This window comes from Rhamphochromis sp. 'chilingali' (genome assembly GCF_963969265.1).
Source record: "Rhamphochromis sp. 'chilingali' genome assembly, chromosome: 7".
In the NCBI taxonomy this organism is placed as follows: domain Eukaryota; kingdom Metazoa; phylum Chordata; class Actinopteri; order Cichliformes; family Cichlidae; genus Rhamphochromis; species Rhamphochromis sp. 'chilingali'.
Window position 1 is genome coordinate 24,818,500 of NC_137934.1, and position 21,736 is coordinate 24,840,235.

Genomic DNA, 21,736 nt, shown 5'->3' on the forward strand with positions numbered 1-21,736 from the left:
GTAAAACTTTATATTCATCCAGGTATTTTAAACTTTTGAATTCCTTAAAAAATACAGCGTTTTAAAATCTGATTAACTTTTGATACACCCAGTATTATACATTTATTCAAAGTGGATCCATTCCCCTTATTTCCACCTGCATTTTTTACTGTTGACTGTTCAAGCAGCTATGCATGATTCACACTTCAGAATAATCCTTCTTTATCTGATGCCAAGATTCAGTTCAGTCGCTCTTTGAAACAACCCGTTTTAGCTCCTCTTCATTTAAACCAGCTTTCTTCTAACACTCACAAACAGAAACATGTCAAATCACTTGTTTTGAACTTGAACAGGAGGTGGGTGGGGCTTCTGTCTACCCTCTCTTACATCATACAGTTCCAAGAGTAGGAAAAACTGTGATAACAGTTAGAACAGGCTGCAGGGATTTGTGTACATGCACTGAGCTGATTATTAGACACTCTGGTCATTTTTAATATGAACATCCAGCACAGGAACAGGAAATGAGGAGAAGACCCCTGGGTCCATTTTACATCTCACATAACCTCGGAGCTTTTTAAGAGCATTTTAATTTGAAAATCTGACTCAGATTTAAATGATCCTCATCCTTAATTTTAGTACTGATGTTTTTTTTTCCAGGATCTAAAGAGCATCGGTTTGGATCTTTCCCATGATGCTGCTGACCTTCCCATCAACAGGCCCAAGAACAGATACACCAACATCCTCCCCTGTGAGTCTGCACTAACATGTATATATCTAGATTTAAATATCTAGATAAAAAAATACACAAGATCATCAGAACAAAGAGGAAGGCGGGGCCGGACTGAAAGCAACCCGCTGATCATGGGGAAACCATAAAATCAACCGTGAGCCTCCACTTTTACTGATTTATTGCCCAGAGAAAATTTACTTTCATTAGACGGTCTGTAATAAATGTGTAAAATGGAGCCTCGCGGTGCTTTTTCTCTGACTTAAAAATCCAGCTCGTCAGAGTTGTATTCTGAAACCAGCGCACACCACTAACTACAGTGAAGATGCCATTATTAAGTGCCTTTATAGAAATGGAGAGCTTTCATTTTTTCTGATTCTAAAGTCACGTGAGCGTTTGTGTTCCTCGGAGTACGAGGACAAGTTTTACTGTTTGGTGACGACCTGTAGTTTATCTTGGGACTAACGAGAGAAAATCTGCTCTAAGATGACTTCAGTCGGGTGAAGCTGATCTCGATGCACAATGACGAAGGTTCAGACTACATCAACGCCAATTACATACCCGTGAGTACATCCACAACACAAATGTGAGGAATTAGCATCCATTTGTTTTTCATCTCTTTTATAGTCCATGTTTTGCATGAATTACTTTTTTCTTCTGTGCTTGTGTTTGGATTCCAGGGCTACAGACACAATAAAGAGTACATCGCCACGCAGGGTCCGCTGCCTGAGACCCGCAATGACTTCTGGAAGATGGTTTTGCAGCAAAAATCCCCGATCATCGTCATGCTCACACAGTGCAGTGAACGGCGCCGGGTGAGACTTTATGTTTAATCAGTTTAACTCTTTGTAAGTGGAAAATCTGGAGGTTTCAAGCCGCTTTAAATTTTATACTTAAATCAAAAAAAATAACAGATACGTAAAAATAGACAGCCACGTAAAGATGACTCATTAGAATAAGTATTAAAAGACTGATTAATAAATAATGTTTTGAAGAAAAATTGTAGTAGCAAATACTTGCTAAAAATGGTTTTCGAAGGATTCTGATTTTTTGGTGTTTATTTATTGGTGTTTTATTCAGACTGAGCACAAGTAATGTGATTAACACAATCAACAGACAGTCACATTACACATATCCACCTATGGCTCAGCACAGAATCACCATCTTCACCTTTCATCAGATCAGAAAATGATTCTTGTTTAATTAGAAGAATAAAAACAAATAAGATGTTGTGTTTTTTATTTGCATAATGAAATTATTAATGTCATATTTCTAAATTAGTATAAATAAGGGGAAAATACATACACACAAATATTTTGTGTTTGGGGGGGGATCTGAAGACGAAAATTTCTTTAAAAAAAATAAAGTAAAATGACAGAAGTTGCACAATTCTGCCCCCTGGTGGTCATTGTTAACTGTGGCTGTAATTTTCTTCATGTTTTCAGGTGAAGTGTGATCATTACTGGCCCTTCAATGAGGACCCTGTGATGTACGGTGAGGTCAGTGTAGAGTTGCTATCTGAAAGCGAGTCTCCAGAGTGGATCATCAGGAAGTTCAGACTTGGATATGTGAGTTTCTTTGACTTCCAAACGGCTACTGACAAAAGCTTCCAGTTAGTGCATTTATCGAACGTGAACTGTTACTGCCACCTGCAGGCTGATGAGAGTCAGGACGTCCTCCACCTGAACTACACCTCGTGGCCGGATCACGGCGTCCCCACGGTAAATGCCATCGAGAGCATCCTGCAGTTCGTCCATATCGTCCGCCAGCAGGCCAACAGGACCAAAGACCCCATCATCGTCCACTGCAGGTAAGGCCACTCCTTAAAAACATCTGCAGATATTTTATCTTGCTGTGACTCATCTGTTAGCGTCCTCTGGTGGATACATGGAAAATCTAAAATAAATCACCATTATTGAAACTTTTTGTCATTCCTGCTCATTAAATGAAATAAAATGAAACGGCGTACCCAGTGGTGGTGCAGTCTGATTATTTAAACAGAGAAGCAGTGCGCAAATGTCTTCAAAATAAAACATTAGTGCACAATATATGCCACTATTAATGGTTCTACAAACATGGGCTGGATTTTCTGGATGGTTGCAAAGATTCTAGGATCCTCGATGGAATTGGATCAAGTAAAAAACCGAACCCAGGTCCCAAGAATTAGTGATGTGGCAAAAAATTGGGGTTATTTAAAAGGAAGAAATGGTGGTTTGTGGGAATGTGTGAATCATTGAAGAGGTTCTTTCTGTAGCCCTTCCCTGATCTCAGTGTTTCTAACTTCAGGACCAGTAATCTGTGGAGCTGTGTAGCCATCTTAACACTAGAACCACGGACTGGATCATTTAGACTTATCATTTAGGTATTTTAAAAATCGTGTAAATCTGTCACATTCAAACCCCATCATCTTGTATTTCATGGCTTTTCCTAAAACCCTCAATCCACCAACTTCCTTAGATGTCACTTAAAACTTTTAGAGCCGTGGAGCGTTTCTTTGGTAGAAATACTTGGAACCATGTAGACTCTGACAGATGGGTATGTGCTCGACAGATGTTTAATGGTTTTCTATTGTAACTGAGACATAAAAAGTCCTCCTCTTGGTGTTTTCTGGTAGCCAATGAGGTCCATGTTTTTTCATATTGCTTCTGTATTAGAACCAGAACTGAGTCAGTTCTCCGTTAGTGGAAACTGACCCACCTGCCATTAACGTCCCAGTTTGCGTTCAGGTTTTATGAGCGGTTGGGTAATGTCCTCATTCTTTCTCGGAGTGAATTTATTTATCCAAGTTTGATTTCTGCAGGTTTGATTTTCTCAGAGCAGGAAGGCGACTCGTTTCCTGACAGTCTGAGCCATAAAAATGCAATTAGAGAGATGATGTAATGGCCATTATGATGTCCATTAGTGGACTAGCGACAGCAGCGATTTGGTTTCTAATGATGCCGCCTGTGTGTGACAGTGCTGGAGTCGGCAGGACTGGGACCTTCATCGCTCTGGATCGCCTGATGCAGCACATCAGAGAGCATGAGTACGTGGACATCCTGGGCATGGTGTCGGAAATGCGATCGCATCGCCTGTCGATGGTTCAGACTGAGGTCAGACACTGGCACATCACACCAACACATACATGTGTAAATAAGACAGTTACTTGAAGAAGTCATTAAGTGTCCACACTTTAGAAACCGTCAACTGGATTGCGCCAATGTGTCCTCAATGACCTGAATTTGTGATTGTGAGTATCAAAGGGTGGACGATTAGTTCAAACGTGTTTGTTGTCTGCAGGAGCAGTACGTGTTCATCCATCAGTGCGTCATGCTAATGTGGCAGAAGAAAAAGCAGCAGTCCATCACCTCGGACGTCATCTACGAGAATGCCAGCAAGACATAATGAGGACACCTCCAGACGTGAGTCCAACCCGAAGTATCAGGGCTCATCCCGATTCGCGACATGCTTTATGGTTATTCACGGTATAGAAAGTGATTTAGAGCATCCATCCATCCTCATCTTTGTCGCGGGGGCTACACCCTTTTCCAGCTATTCTAGGGCGAGAGGCGGGGTTTACCCTGGTCAGGTCACATGTCTTTGGACTGTGGGTGGAAGCTGGAGTACCCGGAGAGAACCCTGCTAATCTTCATTGCTACCAATGATGATTAGCAACAACTTTCTAGAGGAAGTGGTTAAATGTCTCGGACTAATTTCAGTGAACCCTGTCAGGTCTGAGTCAAGCCAACCCTAAACTCTGTTATGAAGAAAAGTTTTTTTTAAGTGTATAAATATAAATGCCATGGACTGATAGCTGTCTACCTCAGAAACTAATCTGTGATAAAAAAGTTTGACCTTAAATTTAAATTGAATTTATCTCTGCATCCATCATCTTCTTGTTGATCCAAACGAATGTCTTTGTGTTTTAGACTAAATCCTCCCTTTGTGCTTAAACCCTTCTGCTTGTTTTGCAGGCTGTGAACACACCCCAACCTCCTGTGCTTCAGGCATCCATTCTCTGCAGAAGAAGACTCGCTTCATCATCAGTATCAAAAACAAAAAAACAACATAGAACATCTGGGCGAGAGAAAACTATTATCAGTCTCTTTCTTTGAATTGGTGTTAAAGCATGGGATGGAGTTTTGCCTTAAGGAGCCTTCACTGACTGACCAACATGTTCAACCACAGCCCTGCCCTCTGAACTGGACTGACTCACACCAACGTGGGCTCGGAGGAGCGTTGACAAGCTGCGTCTGTTGAGGCAACGAGTCGGTGGAACGGAGTCAGTGGTTTTTCATTTTTATTTATGTTTTTAATCTCAGGAGTCGCTGTAAAACCAGCAAGCACACTGGCCTCCCCTTCAAACCTTTGTTTTAGGTTCAGGTTTTGCTTTGCCCGTCGTCTTGCACGGTGCAGCTTTCCTGGCTTTTTGGGGCGTAGGAGTCGGCGGCAGTAGATTTCATCGTTACGCACTGCCACACCTACCGCACACGTCGATAATTAAAAACCCCAATGGCTCGAGCTCGCTGATTAACTGCCAGGACTGCTGCACAGGAAGAACCCAGCAAACATTCACTAAAGAGCGAACCCAAGATGAGCACAAATCGGATGTTTGGAGACACTTACGTCATCTTTCCATCATGGCTGCATATGCCAAACTTCAGAAGTGAAAAATGAGGAACTTTTCAGATTTCTGCTCCAAATTACGGCAGAAAAATATCATCATCATAACACTATCCGAACTTTATCATGATCAACCCTAGCGGTGTGAATGTTTGCTAGGTCTGTACAACAAGAGGGCACAAACGAGTCGAGGGGAACGCCGTACCCACGCTGCCATCCGTCGCCGCTCGGCGTGTTTGAGGCCAGTTTAGAAGCTAGAGACTGTGGTTGTAGAGCTGTAGTTTGTATTTGCACTGAGGCCTCTGAGCTGCTGAACAAGAAGGGAAGCATTTTGCTGCTGCTTCCCACCGTGGGCGACCAGCACGCAGTCACCATGCTTGGAGCTGTAGATTAACGTTAGGACTACTGTAGAGCTTTGGACTGTCCGATTGGGCTGGCAGAGGAAAAGGACCGTATCCGACAGCATGGACATCGGAGACAGAATCTCTCAAGTTTCCCCGTTACTGGCCCGAAGTCACAGAAACATATCTGCTCAGCATATCAGCAGAGCTCATCTGGGTCCCACATAAATTGATTTTTCACCGTCTAGAAGTGCAGTCAGTTATTGCACAACTACAAATTATACCTTTGAATCTGGACTAGAAAGTATAAATACATAAGTTACAAAAATATCTGCATTTCAATGTCCCGATGCAGTCAGTGGTTTTCTTATACATGCCCACAGTGACTTCCTATAAAGAAGTACTACACCGATAAACGTTTAGCGTACATTTCACTGGACGTCACGTGTGATCCAGCGTTTGTAGTGCAACAAAACAGAATGTACGCATCCTGTAAGTATCTTTGACAGTTTTAAAAGAAACTTCCTTCACAACGGTTTGTTTTCTCGTTCATTTTGAACTCTAAGCTTTTCTATTTAATTACAGATTTTTTTGTAGTATTTTCAATGAGTAAAACACCCAAAATTTAATCATTAACATTTTATGTAGTATTTCCTACCTTTTTACCATGTCACATACTACAGTCTAGTATGTATTAGACTAAAAGTATTTTAAACATGTGCATTTCACTAAAATGCATTTTGTTGGGTTTTGTTTTTGCCACAGTTTAACATTTTGAAAGGATTTTTCGGGCATTATAAGAAAACCAGTGAGCACGGACATTTAATAAAAAACACCACAGTTCAGGTTTTTGCTGGTTTTGGGCCCCTGGTGTCGGTTTGCGAATGGCTGAGACCGACTCATCAAATTCGATCTGTACAGAAAAGTATTGAAGCATCAGTGTCTGCTAGTTAGATCAGATTCTATTCAGCGATTTAGTTTTCATTGTTCATCTTTCTACTGAGTATTTCACATGAAGGGCAGAAGAATATTCACATTTCCATCATTCCTCAATGATTGTAGAGAATGTCTACTGAGCAGATGAGTGGTCGACTTCAATGAACCCAAAGTTTTACACTCGATTCAGGACATACAGGGTGTCGTCAAAATAAGAGCTCAACTCTGGGGGACGGGAGTATAATCATTTGGGATAGCTATGACTTTGGAATGAATCACAAAAGCTGGTTGAACAATCCAAATAAAAGATTTGGTAAAATGCTAAAAAATTTCATCAAGCTTATAAAATGTATAACACAAACTCTGCACTTCCTACAGTCTACAATCAAAATTTATTGTTATTTTAGAAAGTGTACTGCAACATACATGGTGGGAAAGGTGGAGCGCATTTCAGATGAATGAAATCAAAATTCAATTTGATTTCATACCAAACTGAATTGTAGTTTTTTTTCCCATAATAATTACATTTTGGCACATCGAGCAAAGCTTTTAAATTGCTTTGCTAGTTATTCCCATAATGAATACTAAACCAGGTAACTCTCACTTAATGCTGAAGTACAGATTTTTATTTTGACGACACCTTGCATTAAGTTTGTGCAAATATTTCAGTAATTAATGAATGTTTAAAAAGGCCACTGGCCACTTGTGAAATGATTCATCTTTGTGGCCTTGTGCTTACCACACCTGAAGTCTTTGCCTGTCAGCCGTCTCAGATCCTCAACGGTTGGGTACTTCGGTTCAGTCGCCGCTCGATCTGAAATAGTTTCCATGTCACTCTTAGATATCAGATGTACTGTACATACTACTACTACTGCTTAACTATTCTGTTTCTACTCGTCATTGCAAAGTTATTCTTGTGGAGATGTTGCTTTAGAAGTTTGTTTTTTTAAAGTTGTTGTAAATGTGAATCATCTTTCTCTGAGCTCAGAGCTGAATTCTCGCCGGCGCCGTTTCTTAAGCCTCAGCGTTTAGAAGCGTGACGTGGACGTGGAGGATGCATCTGGGGTCTGAGAAATGCACTTTGGTATGACTGTCAAAAAAAGATTTTTAAAAACTGACAGAACTTGCAGACAGTTTTGTGAAGCTCAGCACTGAAACTCTTCTACAGTTCTTTCTTGCTTAGTGTGTGTCCAGTCGAACTCGTACGTCATTGGTGCCATTATTGTGCATTGTGTCACTTACAGTTTGAAGGATGATCCCGAGCTTGGGTCACCGTCACAGAGTTTTACTGTGTGTGTTGGAACAAAATAAAAATGTTGCAGTAAAAACAGTGTGTGCTAAGTATAACTGTATGATCTTACATAATAATTTAGGATACCATCATGTGTGTTGGCATAATGGCGATATAATTTTTAAATACAATAGTTATGAATACATAGATTTACATAGCACCATGAATATAAAACAGTAGCTCTTTTGAACAACAAGGTCCTGAGTACTACTTAAGGGAAAATTAAAATCAGAAGGTCGCCAACTGAAACGTCAACTTTATGGAGTACAATGTGCCACAATATATGATTCTAGCTTTTCTGACCATCTCACTGTACCGTATTTTCTGCACTATAAGACGCACTTAAAATCCTTTAACTTTCTCAAAAATCAACAGTGCACCTTATGTATGAATTGTGTTTGTGCTTACTGACCTCGAAACAATTTTATGTGGTACACGGCACTCAAAAATGTTTTAGTACGACTTTGGTAAGCTACGAAACCGGACCGCTTGATGGATTGTCGAAACATTACGGCTACCGTAGTCAGGAGCCTCGAGGACTCTGAGTATCTGGGTCCAAAACTCCGTCGCTTCAGGTCCCAAAGTCAAATAAACACTGTGGCATCACTGAGAGTTAAAAACCGTCTAAATCTTTAATAAAATGATCAGCGTTGCTGCTTTACCAGGTGTAACAATTAAGTTTGACATCCAGGCATCCATGAAAACAGAATTTATTAAATTTAACAGTTAGAAGTTAGCAGGAAGTTAGCTCGCTAGTTTCCACCTAAACATGATATAGCATGTTCTGACTGAGAGATTTCTGAAAAAATTAAAACGTACAGCTCTGCAATCACTTCCAACATAAACAAAGACAGAAAACTAAAAAGCAGTGACGTTTGTAGGGTTACTGAAGTTGGACTAGCTGGTATATAATGATGTGCTACGTGATGTACCTGGTAGCGACACGGCTATGTTAGCATAAACACAGTGAAGCTGGAGGCAGTGTTGGTCGAGTTACTTTAAAAAAGTAATCAGTAACTAATTACTGATTACTTCCCGCAAAAAGTAATCCCATTACTTTACTGATTACAAAAATAATTAGTTACTTAGTTACTTTTTAAAAACATGATTTACAACCTGAATAGGTAATAAAGCAATAGATCTTTCAGCCCAATTCTACACGGTGGGCCATTTATAGGGATACACCGTAATAAAATGGGAATGGTTGGTGATATTAAAGTCCTGTTTGTGGCAAACTCCTCAAGATGGGTGGTGACCATGGTGGCCATTTAGAAGTCGGCCATCTTGGATACAACTTTTGTTTTTTTTCCCAGTAGGAAGAGGGCCATGTGGCACATCAAAGTTATTGGTAATGACAAGAAAAACAATGGTGTGCTTGGTTTAACAGGGTTAGACCCTGTTAAACCAAGCACACCATTTTTAAGTACAGGTACTTAAAAAACGTAAGTACCTGTACGTTTTTTTACATAATCCATCATATAAAATGTAATGTAAAATGAAAAAGTCTGTTTTTAAAACTTGTTTTATTAGTTTTAATCTTTTAACTTTATGCATCAAGCAAAAATTTAATTATATGCAACATTCTCTGACTGGAAGAAATTTGTTGAACATTTAAACCTTTTTGCACATTCCAGCATATAAAATAAAATAGTTTTTTGTGTTTACACTCACTCTTTCAAATAGATGCGAGTAAAACACAGCAGAAAATAAAGAAAGTCAAAGACTCAGCGGTCCTGTTGCTCTATTTTCACCAGTATAGCAGGAGTGAGGCAGGCAGAGGTTTGCCCTGGTGCAGGTGTGTCGCAACGGTCAGTGGAAGGATCCGGGAGTTTCCCATTCTGTGGCAGCATACTCTGTGCTTGCTCTGAAGTTTAGGGTGTTTTTCGCTGTAAAAAGTTTTCTTCACATGCAGTGAACAGCGGACGCTAATGTTTTTGTCACTTTTTACGGAATCAAACTCAAAGTAAGGTCAGTACTTCCACGCTTTAAACGCTGCACGGTCATACTCTCTCCCGCACTTGTCATATTATCCATTGTTGATCTGCACACAGCTGTTGCCACGAATGTCGCACTCGTTTACGTCATTCTCATGAGACACTCTCGCAAAAAAATAAATAAATCATGGCTTTAGTAACGCAGCGTGCTTACAGGAAAGTAACAGTAATCTAATTACCTTTTTTGCAATACAATCCCTTACTTTACTCATTACTTGAAAAAGTAATCGGATTACAGTTACGTTACTTGTAACACGTTACTGCCCATCTCTGGCTGGAGAATGAACGCTAACTTTTTTCCACTCGATAAAACTTAACGTGAGGGTTCCTGATGGTTGGGGACAAATGCAATCGCATTGGAGGATGCTGTAAATGGACCAAACTTCAGTCAGGAGAAGAACTGAGATAATCCATACACAATACGAGGTTAGTCATTAATATACTGCAACAACACGGGAATAGAGCAGCTGCGAGAGAATTCATCATTAATGAATCAATGGAACAGAAGTGGAGGAAGCAAGAAGAATTAGTTGAGTAAAGTTTGACTTTTTTGAAAGTTTTAAAGTTTGACTGTTTTGTTTCGCTTAATCCAGTGCGCCTAATGGTCTGAAAAATACAGTATTTAAATAAAGAATGAATTTAAAATTTGAACTTTGCTGTGAAATGAATCTCTGAAAGAAAGATGGCTCAGAAGCAGACGTGAAGATTACAGGGGGAAAAAAAAAAAAAAAAAAAAAGGCTCCATGATGACATTAAAAAAAAAAATGCTTTTAGTAAATGTTTTATTGCAGAATGAGCAGATTTACATGGAAAAGGCACGAAGAAAACTATACACGTACAAATGAACTCTAACCTTTCCTCCTGATTGGCCTCTATACATCTGTTTGGGTAAAACTACACTACGTACACTTTTACTGTTCTCTCATTAGCAACAAGCAATTCTCCATAAACTGAACTACTCTGCTTTAATCATTATTTGTATTACAGTGCTGTGCTACAGTTCAGACAAAGACAAAACTTTCCTTCAGAAGATTAAGTGCATAAGTGGAAACAAAATCAATACAATCAATGCCACAGTGAGTACAGGCTCATTTCTGTACATTTCCTTTTCTATGAGCATTTACATCTTTCATTTACAGTGTTTTCAGGCTGCTTGTACAAACAGAAACAGTCTGCATGTTTTTACTTTATTTACTGCTCACTGATCTGAACATCTTCTGTTGTTGATTTTTGGCGGTAAATTCTCAAACAATAGCCAGTGTTCAAATAATGTCTGAGCGTGCTCGTGACCAGCACGAACCAATCCAGTCACAGCGGGAACCATCACACCCGTGACTGTTAGAGCACATCATCGCTTCAGTCCCAGTGGTCACCTCACTGATTGGGTTGGGTGGTTTTCAGAGTGATCAAAAAGGACAGATTTTTCACATTAAAAGCCTTTTAAGAAAACAGATTACACCCTTTTCAACTTTTAATGTGAAAGGTCTGGACTCCTTAGTGTGAGTCGTTATTGTGATCCAGTTCAAAATCAAGTCCATGTGAATGTGTGCGTGTAACCTTTAAAATGTGAACTTAAACCTGTGAACTTCCTGTCCCACAGGGGGCGCACTCGAGCTCATCCAAACAGAATGCAACTCTGTGGAGCTGAAGAACAAAAATGCTGATTTTTCTGGGGTAAAATTTTTTCTTTTCCATCAGGTTTTCGATAGAGTATACAGAGTTCAATTTGTAGATTTCCCCCCCCCCCCCATTTTTTTCACGAGGAGGCTGATAGTAATGGCAATTACTAAACCTGAATATAGTCAGCAATCGCTGGCATCACATCACCTGCAGCTCGAACAGGTAAGATGACCAATGAGACAGAAACATGAGGCTACCTGTTGCTTTGGACGGGGCGTGATGAGTTCAGCTACATTCATTTTGTGTTTTTACCCTCAGAACAAAGTCAAAGAAAGACTTTCAGATCTGAGCCATTACAAACACCTCAGCTGCTTCGGCTTGTTTCATTGGTTGTTACCTCTGCCTGAAAAACAACAGCATTTTTATTCATGTGCAAAAATGCTGATTACCAAATATCATTTCCTTGTAAGAAATCTGATCACTCACTCTGTGACAGATGTTCTTCATAAGTTATTTCTATAAAGTTATGTGCATTTCATTTTGCTTCTAGTTTTAAAATAATCCGAGAAAATGAAATCCCATCAAATAACTCTCAAAAACATTTAAATGTATATTTATCAGTCTGTTAGCATAGATGATAGAATAATATTCATTTAGTGAATTTCATTTTTGTAACAAGCAGTCAGGCATGTCTAAAGTACCAGGCTCAGTTTTAGCCTCTCCGTGATCTCACTGTGCCCAGGCACAGAGGGAATAATCCACGTGTGCAGGGTCAATCCCTCTTTGGAAATAAAAACACAGGATCAGCACTTCCTGTTTGCTTTTAGCCTTTTCCACAATCTTAACTCAAAAGACATAAATCCTGAATGTCTCGGCTCCACGAGTCTTCTTAGAGTGCAGTGTGTTTACATCATTACATCATGAAACGCTCCTATGTGTGACCTGACCGCAGTGATGGAGCGGAGAGGACCGGGCGCGGCACTGATGTTAATACTGCGAGGCTTTGCTTTGGAAACGGTGAGCAAACAGCTTTTCACCAACTAAACGAGTCCCCAAAGTGTTCATGTGAACTCCAGGCAAACATGGCAGAATATTGTGTGTGTGGCAGTCCGGTGGGCGGTCGGTTTGTTTCTATGGAGATGAGCTGAGGAGTTCCTGTCTACGCCGCATGATCTCCACGAACGCCGCGCGGTCGGCCGCTGCCTGAGGATTGAGAGAGCAGCAGGCTGCGGTTTGAAAAAAAGGATAAGGTACAGCAGAGGGAGGGAAGAGGAAGGGAGGAAGGAAGGAGAGGAGCTGGGTGGAGCTCAGTGGGCGCCGCCTTCATCGAAAGACTCCACCCCTGAATCACAGGTGCTGGCTGCCAGTTTCTCCTGCCGCCTCCTCATGATCTCCTGCAGCTCGGAGCCTGCACTCTTCTGGAGACGCAGACGAAACAGAGACATGAACAAACACTCATCAGGACACAAACGCACATTTGATCTCGGGAAACTCTCGAGCGCCGCCTCGTGAGACGAGCCCATTTAGACAGCCTGCCTGACTCACTGCAGTTTAGTTTTCCACCAATAATCACGCACTAAAACCACTTTGTTTTTGCTGAGCTTTACTGAAACAGTGTTCCTCTCCACAGATTACAGGTGGCCATCCAAGGTTAAAGGGAAATTTAAGAGAAAAAAAAAAATTCTCCATGAACTTGAAACGTCAGAAACTACGATGTAATTATAAACTTTTTTTCTTCAAGCTGATCTTAAGTTTGAATTTTGGTAATTATCCACAGCTTTTATTTACATCGGTCTGTTACCTTGGACAAACTACAAGCTCCTGCTTTCCCGGACCACCTCAGCCCGTTAGAGCGCCCCCGAAAGTCTCACCTCGACCTCTGAGCTTTTCAAGCAATAAATGTAAAATCTACTGAGCGTCAGTGCCGTCGCTTTAGAAGATTTTTTCGGCGCGTTGAGGTGAAATCTTCTGTCGGTCAGAGCCTAGCGGCGCCAGCTGGCTGCAGTTTGGTGTAAACTCAGCCTCGGGAAGCCTTTGGCGACTGCCAAGCTGCAAACAGTATGTGGATGAATGTGTCTACGGTGTGGTGTCAGGAAGCATGCTGGGTAACGGGATTTTCTGAAACTGGTGGCACAAACACCTGCTACACCAGAGTCTGTGTGTTCCCAGAGACGAGATGATCTGGAGCAGTTCGTTCACCGCAGGGAGAAAATATAGCGTTTGAGGCCGAAGTGCCGATATTTGTGCAACCAGCTGCAGGTGGAAAGAAGCTTGAGGTGTTCAGGTACGAGAAGTGATCAAAAAGATTACAGGAAAAACCCTCATGCCACTGAAATTTAATCAGTTTGCTCTTCAGCGTCGTCTCATGTGCACCTCTGGACCTCTTCCAGATGTTTCCTGTTGTGACCTGTGAGTCCTCCTCAGAGCTCAAATGTCACATTCACATCTCATGTAACAACAGTTATACTAAATTAGTACTAAATTATACTAAATTAGCAAAATTGCATTTTTACTTTAGTTTAATGAGTTCAAACTATTTTCCCTTTTTGTTATATTTCAAAAGTCTATTTTCATATTTAGTGAACTAAAATGTTTTTTTCACATGTAGTTTTACTTTAATGAGCTTGCAAAAGGTCCAGAGGTGCAGAAGAAGATCTTACAGGCAGATTGAACAATTTTAGGCAAGTGTTTGGTTGACATCTGAAACTTTTTGGTCACTTTATTTAAAAAACTGTTTTAAAAACTGATCCAGGACCACAGACAGCTAATTTATACTTACCAGACGCTTCAGTATTACAGGTGCTTTCACAGGTATGTCGCCACTTTACTTATCTAAGATGGTATTTCAAACCATTCAGCATGGTCCATGTCTAGATTGTGGGTTCAGCAGCTGATCTGAATCTGGATGTTTTCAGTGTTCGTTTCTTTATAAAGGACAAACTAACAACAGTAGATATTAAATCTAAATTAAGTGTGTTTAAAAAATAAAAATATGAGCTAAAACTAACAATTGATGTGTTGGAGAAAGTCCTGAAACCCAGATCCGTACATGGAAAATGTGTTTGCACATTTTACCAAAAGAAGGTGAAAATTACTACACATCCAGGTTTCTATGGGAGGGTGGGGCTGTGAGTTAGCAACAGGTGAGGGTCAGAGGTCAACAGGAAGGGCATTGTTTGGGAGCTGCTTCATTCAGGGAGATTAAGAAGGACTTTGTGCACAGCCACAGCAGGAAGCCTAATGCTGACTACCTTAAAAATGCTGCTACACATGAAACATCTGGAGCCTCGTTCTGATGGCCAGATTCAGGAATTCTGAGAAAAGAAACTAGTCTGGAGTCCTGTGTCGATACGAACAAATCCTCCGGTGCAACCGGTCAATGTTGGTCTTCATCTGTGGGCTAATTATAGACTATAAATCCAAAAGGGCCAGGTAAAGAGAGCTGACGGGAAAGTTCTGTTAGATGAAAAACTCCCCAATATCAACAATCCAAATTCAAAAAAAGTTTAACGCACTAAGACTCATTTAAGACTTGTTCCCCCCAAAATCAAGACCAACTAGTCCTAAGCTTGGAATACTTTTCCTAAGTTGAGAACAACAAGTCCGAAAGAAGCAGCAGTTGCTGCAGCATCTTGGGCCTTTTTGGCTTCTAAGTCATGTCACTAATTAAGAGAAACAGGAGTCCAACAATCTAAATTCAAAACCTTCCAAACTCGCCAACAGTCCCAAACCTATGGCCACATCAAGACCAGCAAGGCCAAGTCAAGAAGAAGAGCAAGACACAATAATGGTAAATGTTGATTCAATTTTTGTTGTTGAACTTAAAGTGGTTTATTGACCATGATCCCTAACCCAAAAAAGGGCCAACAATCCAAAAGTAAGACAGGTAAGTCCCAGTTAAGACCCCTCAAACATGCGCCTCACGCCAGGATGAACAAGTCTCGCGTTCGCCTGACATCTTCTGACCAAGTTTAAAAAAAAAAAAAAAAAAAAATTAGTACTAACAGATACTGGAACATGTTGGTACCCAAAGAGGAAATAAAATTAAGGGTTTACTTGAATCGCATTAAGTATCTTAATTTTGTCATGAGTCATGGAGGACCTCCTGTTGAATACCACAGCATGTAAAACCCCATGAGTCCTCCATCTCATGCAGTTTCCTTAAATCTGGCCAACAGAATGAAGCTGCATTTACATGAACACGATACCTTTAATGAGTGTGGTAACAGAATCAGAAGATCAAAGGAGGCTCAGAAGAAAACCTGCAGGTGGGAAACAGACACCAGAACACCAGACCTTGCCAGAGTTTGGCGACAGAAAGCTTAAAGACAGAAAAGATCGTGAAGAGGCCTCCAGCTTCCAGACACAAACACATGGCAGCGAACAGATTACAGAGATTACAATCTCTGACCCCTCAGATTATCTGACAACGTCAAGATCAGGATCATAAGTGCTGCTGTTGTCTACAAATAAAACGCTTCCCTTTAAAGAAGTTTAGATTTTATTACAGGAAGTGATCCGATTTGTATTCCAGCACAAAACGTTTTAATAATAATAATAATAATAATAATAATAATAATAATAATAATAATAATAATCCTCAGCATTGAGGTGTCTGTTAACACCAACAGCCTGTTGGCTCCCTCTGGTGGTCAAACTCAGCGACTTAGACTTTCATTTTCACTAACTTCAGTAATCAGTTAAATCGGCGCTGACATGTCAGATACTCAGATTGTTTTGTCTCCGTTTCCTGCTGCACGCGTTTGTCTGATGAACCAATCAGCTGTCAGGAAGCTTGGCCTCAACTAACAACACGATCTGATAAAATGCAGTAATAAAACCACACTGACAGACACTAAAGTGAACAATAACACGATTTCACCATCAAAGATTCATTTGTGAAAACTAATCTGTCCTAATACAGAACGTTTGTGTCAATGATCCTTTAATCTAAGAACATAATCATGATGAGGATGTCTCTAAGGAAGCTGTTTAAACTCAATAAAGGCAGGAAGTACAGGTCAAAATTCATTTTTAGATTATTTGAAACTTAAAGTTGTAGTTTGTCAGTTTTATTCTTTTAATATTCAAACTTTATTCGTTAAATATTGTGGCTCCACCATTAGATTCATGGGATGCATGGGACTGACGCTTCTGTAAAGTATTATGGATGTATAATACAGTTATTATTGTAATGCAATCTTAAGCTATTTGCAGTTCATCTCCTTTAGTCCTTAAAGAAAAAGTTAAATCCTTTTAATAAAATGTGTAAAGTCTAATTATTATTCTTCAAAAAGCTGAAATATAAAAAAAAAAAAAAAAAAAAAATTACCCAGACTTTTTAAATAGTCAAAAGTCGGTTTTGTTTTTGATAAAAAAAAAAAAAAAAAATCTTGTCCTGAACATGAAATTAAAATAAATACATCAATTAATTAAAATAAAATAAAATAAAATAAAATAATAATGAACGTGACTATATTTTCAGGATATTAGAACAGGCTAACTTTTCATTTTATTGGGTGTAAAATATTACTGTTCAAATAAGTATGAACTCATTAGTGAAATATAAAGATTATGAAACCTAAGACCATTTTAACTTCAGCGTTTAAATTATGCTTCCTGTTTTATAAGAATATATCCTACATTATGACTGCCTCATTCTCTAAATACACAAACTTTACTCTGAAAATATATTTTAAATACGTTTGTATTTAATTAAAATGTTTTTGCTGTTCTTGAAGATTTGAAGTATGAGGTTTGATTACTGTAGTTTTATTTCTAAAATATTCCAGCTTTAATCAAACCAAACCTTTATTTTGAAATACTGCACACATTTCCTCAGAGTGACTTCCTGTCTCTGTTACTTTCCTGCAGTTACTGACATTTCTGCTTCCTTTACTTAAAATCAGACTGATTATAATGAATAGGAATAAATCTGATGGTGACGTCGGGTCTGAGCAGTGACACCCACCTCGAGCGCCGCCTTCTGCACGGTGACCTGACTGAAGACTCGGGCGCCGTCGTCAGGACAAACCGTCCTCAGCTCCTCCTTGTTGAGCGAGAAGAGCTGAGCGCCGGTGAGCACGCCGAGGCTGGTGATGGTGCTGCACACACACACACACACACACACACACACACACACACTCCATTATAGCCTCTCCAATTATGTCCCCCTTTCCTTTTACAGTTTGTGGTTACACACTACAATCATGAGATGGTTAAAAATGATGACGGGTAAAGAAAGTGACATCATTTTATTTATATGACCCGCTTTGAAGCATGAAAGTCACACTGTGGATTATTTTACTTTGAAAAACTGTCATTAAAGCTTCCAGAAGTGAACGTTTCCTGTTCTTGGTCATAAATCCAAACGTTTTAGTCACATGACTGTCAGGAACATGCCTGATTGGTCACATTCAGACTTGACTCTCAGACTTGAGTCCAGTTTGTGTTTTTCTGGTTTCCTTCCTACTCTAAACACAGGTTTAAACTTTAGGATCAACTGAGCGTGTGGGTCAGTGCGGGTTAAAGCAGCAGACTTACACGGGGCTGAAGCCTTTGGCCTCCAACCATGCTTTGACCTCTTCTGGTGTCGAGTCATACGTGATGCTGACCGACGGCGTGCTGCCACTGCGGGCGGGACCCTGAAACTTCTTCTGGGCGCTGCGACCGAGCGTCAGCCTGTGCATCAGCTCGTCCTGGACCTCCTCCATGTTCGACTTCCTTCCTATGGACAGAAACACAAACAGGGTTACCTGTACCATGTCACCTGCCTCTGATGGTCTGGATTCTTTAAGTAGAAACATTTATTCAGCAAGTCTGAATATTAAAAGTATTCAAACTGATCACAGTTTGATTTTCTGAACTTTATTTAAAAAAGATGGGATTGTTTGTGTTTTTAGTCTAAAACAGGTGTTGGGGCTGAACAGCTGGATCAGCAGGTGTTTCTGGACTTACGGCTGCCAGCGGCAACAGCAGGTTTCTGGCTGTTTTGCTCCCTCATGGCGACACTGCCCATGTCGCTGGACGCGTTGCTGTTCTGTCGGCTGACTGTGCTGCTGCCGGCGGCCAGCTTTGTGGGCTCGGCGGCCGGAGGAGGCAGTGGCGGCGTGGGGACCCTGGCGGGGGCTGGAGCAGGAGGAACCGGTGCGGGGGCTGGGGGCATTGGCGTGGCAACGGGTTGGCTGGGGACAAACTCTGTCCTTGTGGTCTGTTTCTGCAGGATACAGATGAGTTTTTCAGTGTACAGTTGAGTGTACAGGTGAGCATGTCTGTTCATCTCCAGCTCCATGTTTTACTCATGACTCCTCAAGAGCAGCTTTGCATGATTCACAGTTCAAAATAATCCTCATTTATCTTATTCAGCGCATTAGCTGCAGCTCCTCCCTAAAAGCCTGCTTTCTTCTTATTGGCTGACTCCTGGAAGCCTGCAGAGGGGCGGCACATATTGTTTTCAGCTGTCTGTATAAAATAAATTGGATTTCTACCTCAGGAACTTTAAATTGAGCTCGCGATGAATCATTTTCCACATGCCATCAGGTCAACTTTGGGGGCGGGGCTTGCAGCGCTGAATATTCCTGATTGGTCAAGCCCTTCAGGTAATTTTAAGCCACCAGTATCTGCAGCAGCTTTTAAAACATTTTAAAGCACAGCCTCTACTTTCTCATCAGTCAGATTTTTCAGGGTCAGGGTTTAGGCTTCCTGCAGTCAGGGTTTTCCGACCCTCTGCTGGAACTTCAGGTGGTGTAAAAAAATTTAAAAAAAGGACCTGGACTAATGACGAGACACCTCTGTGAACAAAGAAAAACTGTTTTGATCTTTGAAATATCTAAAGCGGTGGAGTCTGTTCAGAGCTGGAGGCGAGCAGAGTGCTTCCCTCGAAACAGCAACAATCAGAGTCTCAGTGGGGTTTACCTCGTTAAGCTCTCCCAGTAATTGCTGCCAACAAGAAATGAGACAGATGGTGGCGATGAGACGATGAATCAACATGTGTAACTCACTGCAAACTGAACCAGGGTCTGTGAGGAGCCACTACTGGTCACTGACCTGATCCTAGAAAACCTCTTAAAGGGACAGCCCACTGCTTTATTTTAGCCTTGCTCAGACAACAGCGGCACCAACAGTAAATGTTTATTCAGCGATCTACAGCAGCGCCACGAAGAACCGAAGAGAAACGTCACTGAGTTTCTGTCGGCTTTGGCATTTTACACTGAAAACCTCCACAGGAAGTAAAGTATTAAAGATAATCCATCACAATTGTAATCCGTTAAACCACAGAAATTCCACCTTTAAAGATCAGCACGTTTACCCTTTTAGAATATAAGTAAAAATAAACTGAAATAAACTAAGGTTTAAAAATGTATTATCAACATTTCATATTATACTATAAATAATAATAATACTACAGTGGTCCCTCACTATAATGGAGTTCAAATACAAAACAGCATTTTGTGCAATTTTGCATTCTTTTTTCTTTTTTTAACAGCGCATTGTGTTCTACATCCTGATTGACAATGATTGGCTGTAGACCAATCAATCTCGTGCCGTGTCTCCTGTACAATGCAGAATGCGTTCAGCATGTCAAATTTACAAATTACAAATTTTCAAATCTTCGATTGCTAGCAGTGTGATCTGGAGTGCTGTATTGTATGTTTTCTCCCCAACAAACACAACAATGTCAACAAAACATTTTGTACCGTCAGAGGCAACCATGGGTGCCTTTGGTTTCATTCTATAATATTGGACTTATTTTTCTACGAAGGTTTGAAGAGTGTTTAAACAAGAGAGAAAAGTGTGAAAATGTTCATGCCTGTCTGAGAAAAGTGTGTAGTGAGGGGTTTTACAGCCTTAAAACATCTATAATAATTGTAAAAAATAAAGTTGGCTACTTCATGGATTTCACCCATCACGGGTCATTTTTAGAAAGTAATAATAATAACAATAACAACAACAACAATAACAACAACAAGTAGTAGTAGATATTAGAACAATAAGTAAAATGTCCTTGGAGCTATGACGGAGCTCTGGGTCCTCCTGGTCCAGTCCACAGGACTGAGAGGAAAAACAGCTTTAATCTCTCTCTCAGCTGAGAGTCATTTCATAATTTAAAGGTAACCAGATTCGCTCAAATGTGACACTGTCCCTTTAAGATCACAGCAAATCAAACGCAGGAAGTGGAAACTACAGCGAGCTAGAAACACACACCCAGCTCGTCCTACCTTGAACAACTCAAACTCCCTCCTTGGCATCATAAGCTGATGATTGATCATAAAGACAGAACATGAATTGAGGTGACTGAGATGGGACAGGAAGTGAGCCGCTGCGGTGAGCGTCAGAGCGTGCGTTACCTGGACGGTGTGGCTGTAGATGGGCTCTCCTCGGCTGGTCATGTCCACCGCTTTGGTGATCTCCAGGATGTTGTTTGGCACGTAGCCCGTTGCACCGCAGCCGTTACGAACCTTCCACCACTGCTTCCTGTCGTCCAGCACCTGCCAGGCAAGAGTCAGGGATTACTTCACTCAGTCTCCCCCTCCTCCTCACTTCCTGCTGCGTATTTTCTGTTCCCATAGAGATGGGCATGTTTAATATGACATGAAGTCAATGTCTACACATTAAAGCTCTGAACACTCAGTTTATCTCAGTTTTTTATACTCTTGGATCGCTTTGATGTCATCTTAGACACAGAAGCCCCACCTACCAGCTTTTAAACCTTCTCCAGCCAATCAGAAGAGACCTGTTTTTAGGGGAAGGCACTTTCAGAGAGGAGGGGCCACACTAAGGTCTAGTATCAGCTACATGAGGATTATTCTGAACTGTGAATCATGCAAAGCTACTCAGAGTCCAGGAATAAACCACGAGCAGAAGAAAACTAATATGATTACCTCAACCACCTCGTCTTTAAGCACCGACAGCTCTGTGTTGTTCCTCCCCACAAAGTCGTACTTCGATTTGGCAAACATTTTGGGCTGCCCTCTGCCATCAGCGTCGAAGCCTCTGAAACACACCAACAAGGAAGACTTCAGTCCAAAAAAGAAAGAGGACCCGAAGCAGCACAGCAGCTCCACAGGGCCAAACACCGAACTTTAAAGGTAGATCAGTCTCCGAGGAGGAACATCAGGTCAAACAAAAACCTCTTCTCACTTTAAGTCTGATCGGTTTGGATCTGACGCCATGACGCTGCTGAACATCGTAAAAATGCGATGACATAAACTAAACGGCTGCAGCCGTGGAGAAATGTCCCACCGAC

The 21,736-nt window shown here is 40.8% G+C and overlaps 2 protein-coding genes across 6 annotated transcripts in view; one reads left to right on the forward strand and one right to left on the reverse strand.

Moving 5' to 3' along the window:
* ptpro (protein tyrosine phosphatase receptor type O) overlaps window positions 1-7,913 on the forward strand; it is a 45,530-nt gene extending 37,617 nt beyond the window's left edge. For all 3 annotated transcript variants that reach the window (XM_080887356.1, XM_080887357.1, XM_080887358.1), the window contains 8 exons: window positions 637-727; window positions 1,193-1,269; window positions 1,387-1,521; window positions 2,152-2,274; window positions 2,362-2,516; window positions 3,663-3,798; window positions 3,986-4,107; window positions 4,660-7,913. In XM_080887356.1, the coding sequence (XP_080743482.1) occupies window positions 637-727; window positions 1,193-1,269; window positions 1,387-1,521; window positions 2,152-2,274; window positions 2,362-2,516; window positions 3,663-3,798; window positions 3,986-4,090 (822 nt within the window). In that variant the 3' untranslated portion in view covers window positions 4,091-4,107; window positions 4,660-7,913. The remainder of the gene's footprint in view (window positions 1-636; window positions 728-1,192; window positions 1,270-1,386; window positions 1,522-2,151; window positions 2,275-2,361; window positions 2,517-3,662; window positions 3,799-3,985; window positions 4,108-4,659) is intronic.
* Window positions 7,914-10,642: 2,729 nt separating this feature from the next.
* eps8a (EGFR pathway substrate 8a, signaling adaptor) overlaps window positions 10,643-21,736 on the reverse strand; it is a 29,572-nt gene continuing 18,478 nt past the window's right edge. For all 3 annotated transcript variants that reach the window (XM_080887560.1, XM_080887559.1, XM_080887561.1), the window contains exons 16-21: window positions 21,372-21,483; window positions 20,838-20,978; window positions 18,448-18,706; window positions 18,034-18,217; window positions 17,462-17,594; window positions 10,643-12,908 (exon numbers count right to left, since the gene is read on the reverse strand). In XM_080887560.1, coding sequence (XP_080743686.1) covers window positions 12,798-12,908; window positions 17,462-17,594; window positions 18,034-18,217; window positions 18,448-18,706; window positions 20,838-20,978; window positions 21,372-21,483 — 940 coding nt within the window. In that variant the 3' untranslated portion in view covers window positions 10,643-12,797. The remainder of the gene's footprint in view (window positions 12,909-17,461; window positions 17,595-18,033; window positions 18,218-18,447; window positions 18,707-20,837; window positions 20,979-21,371; window positions 21,484-21,736) is intronic.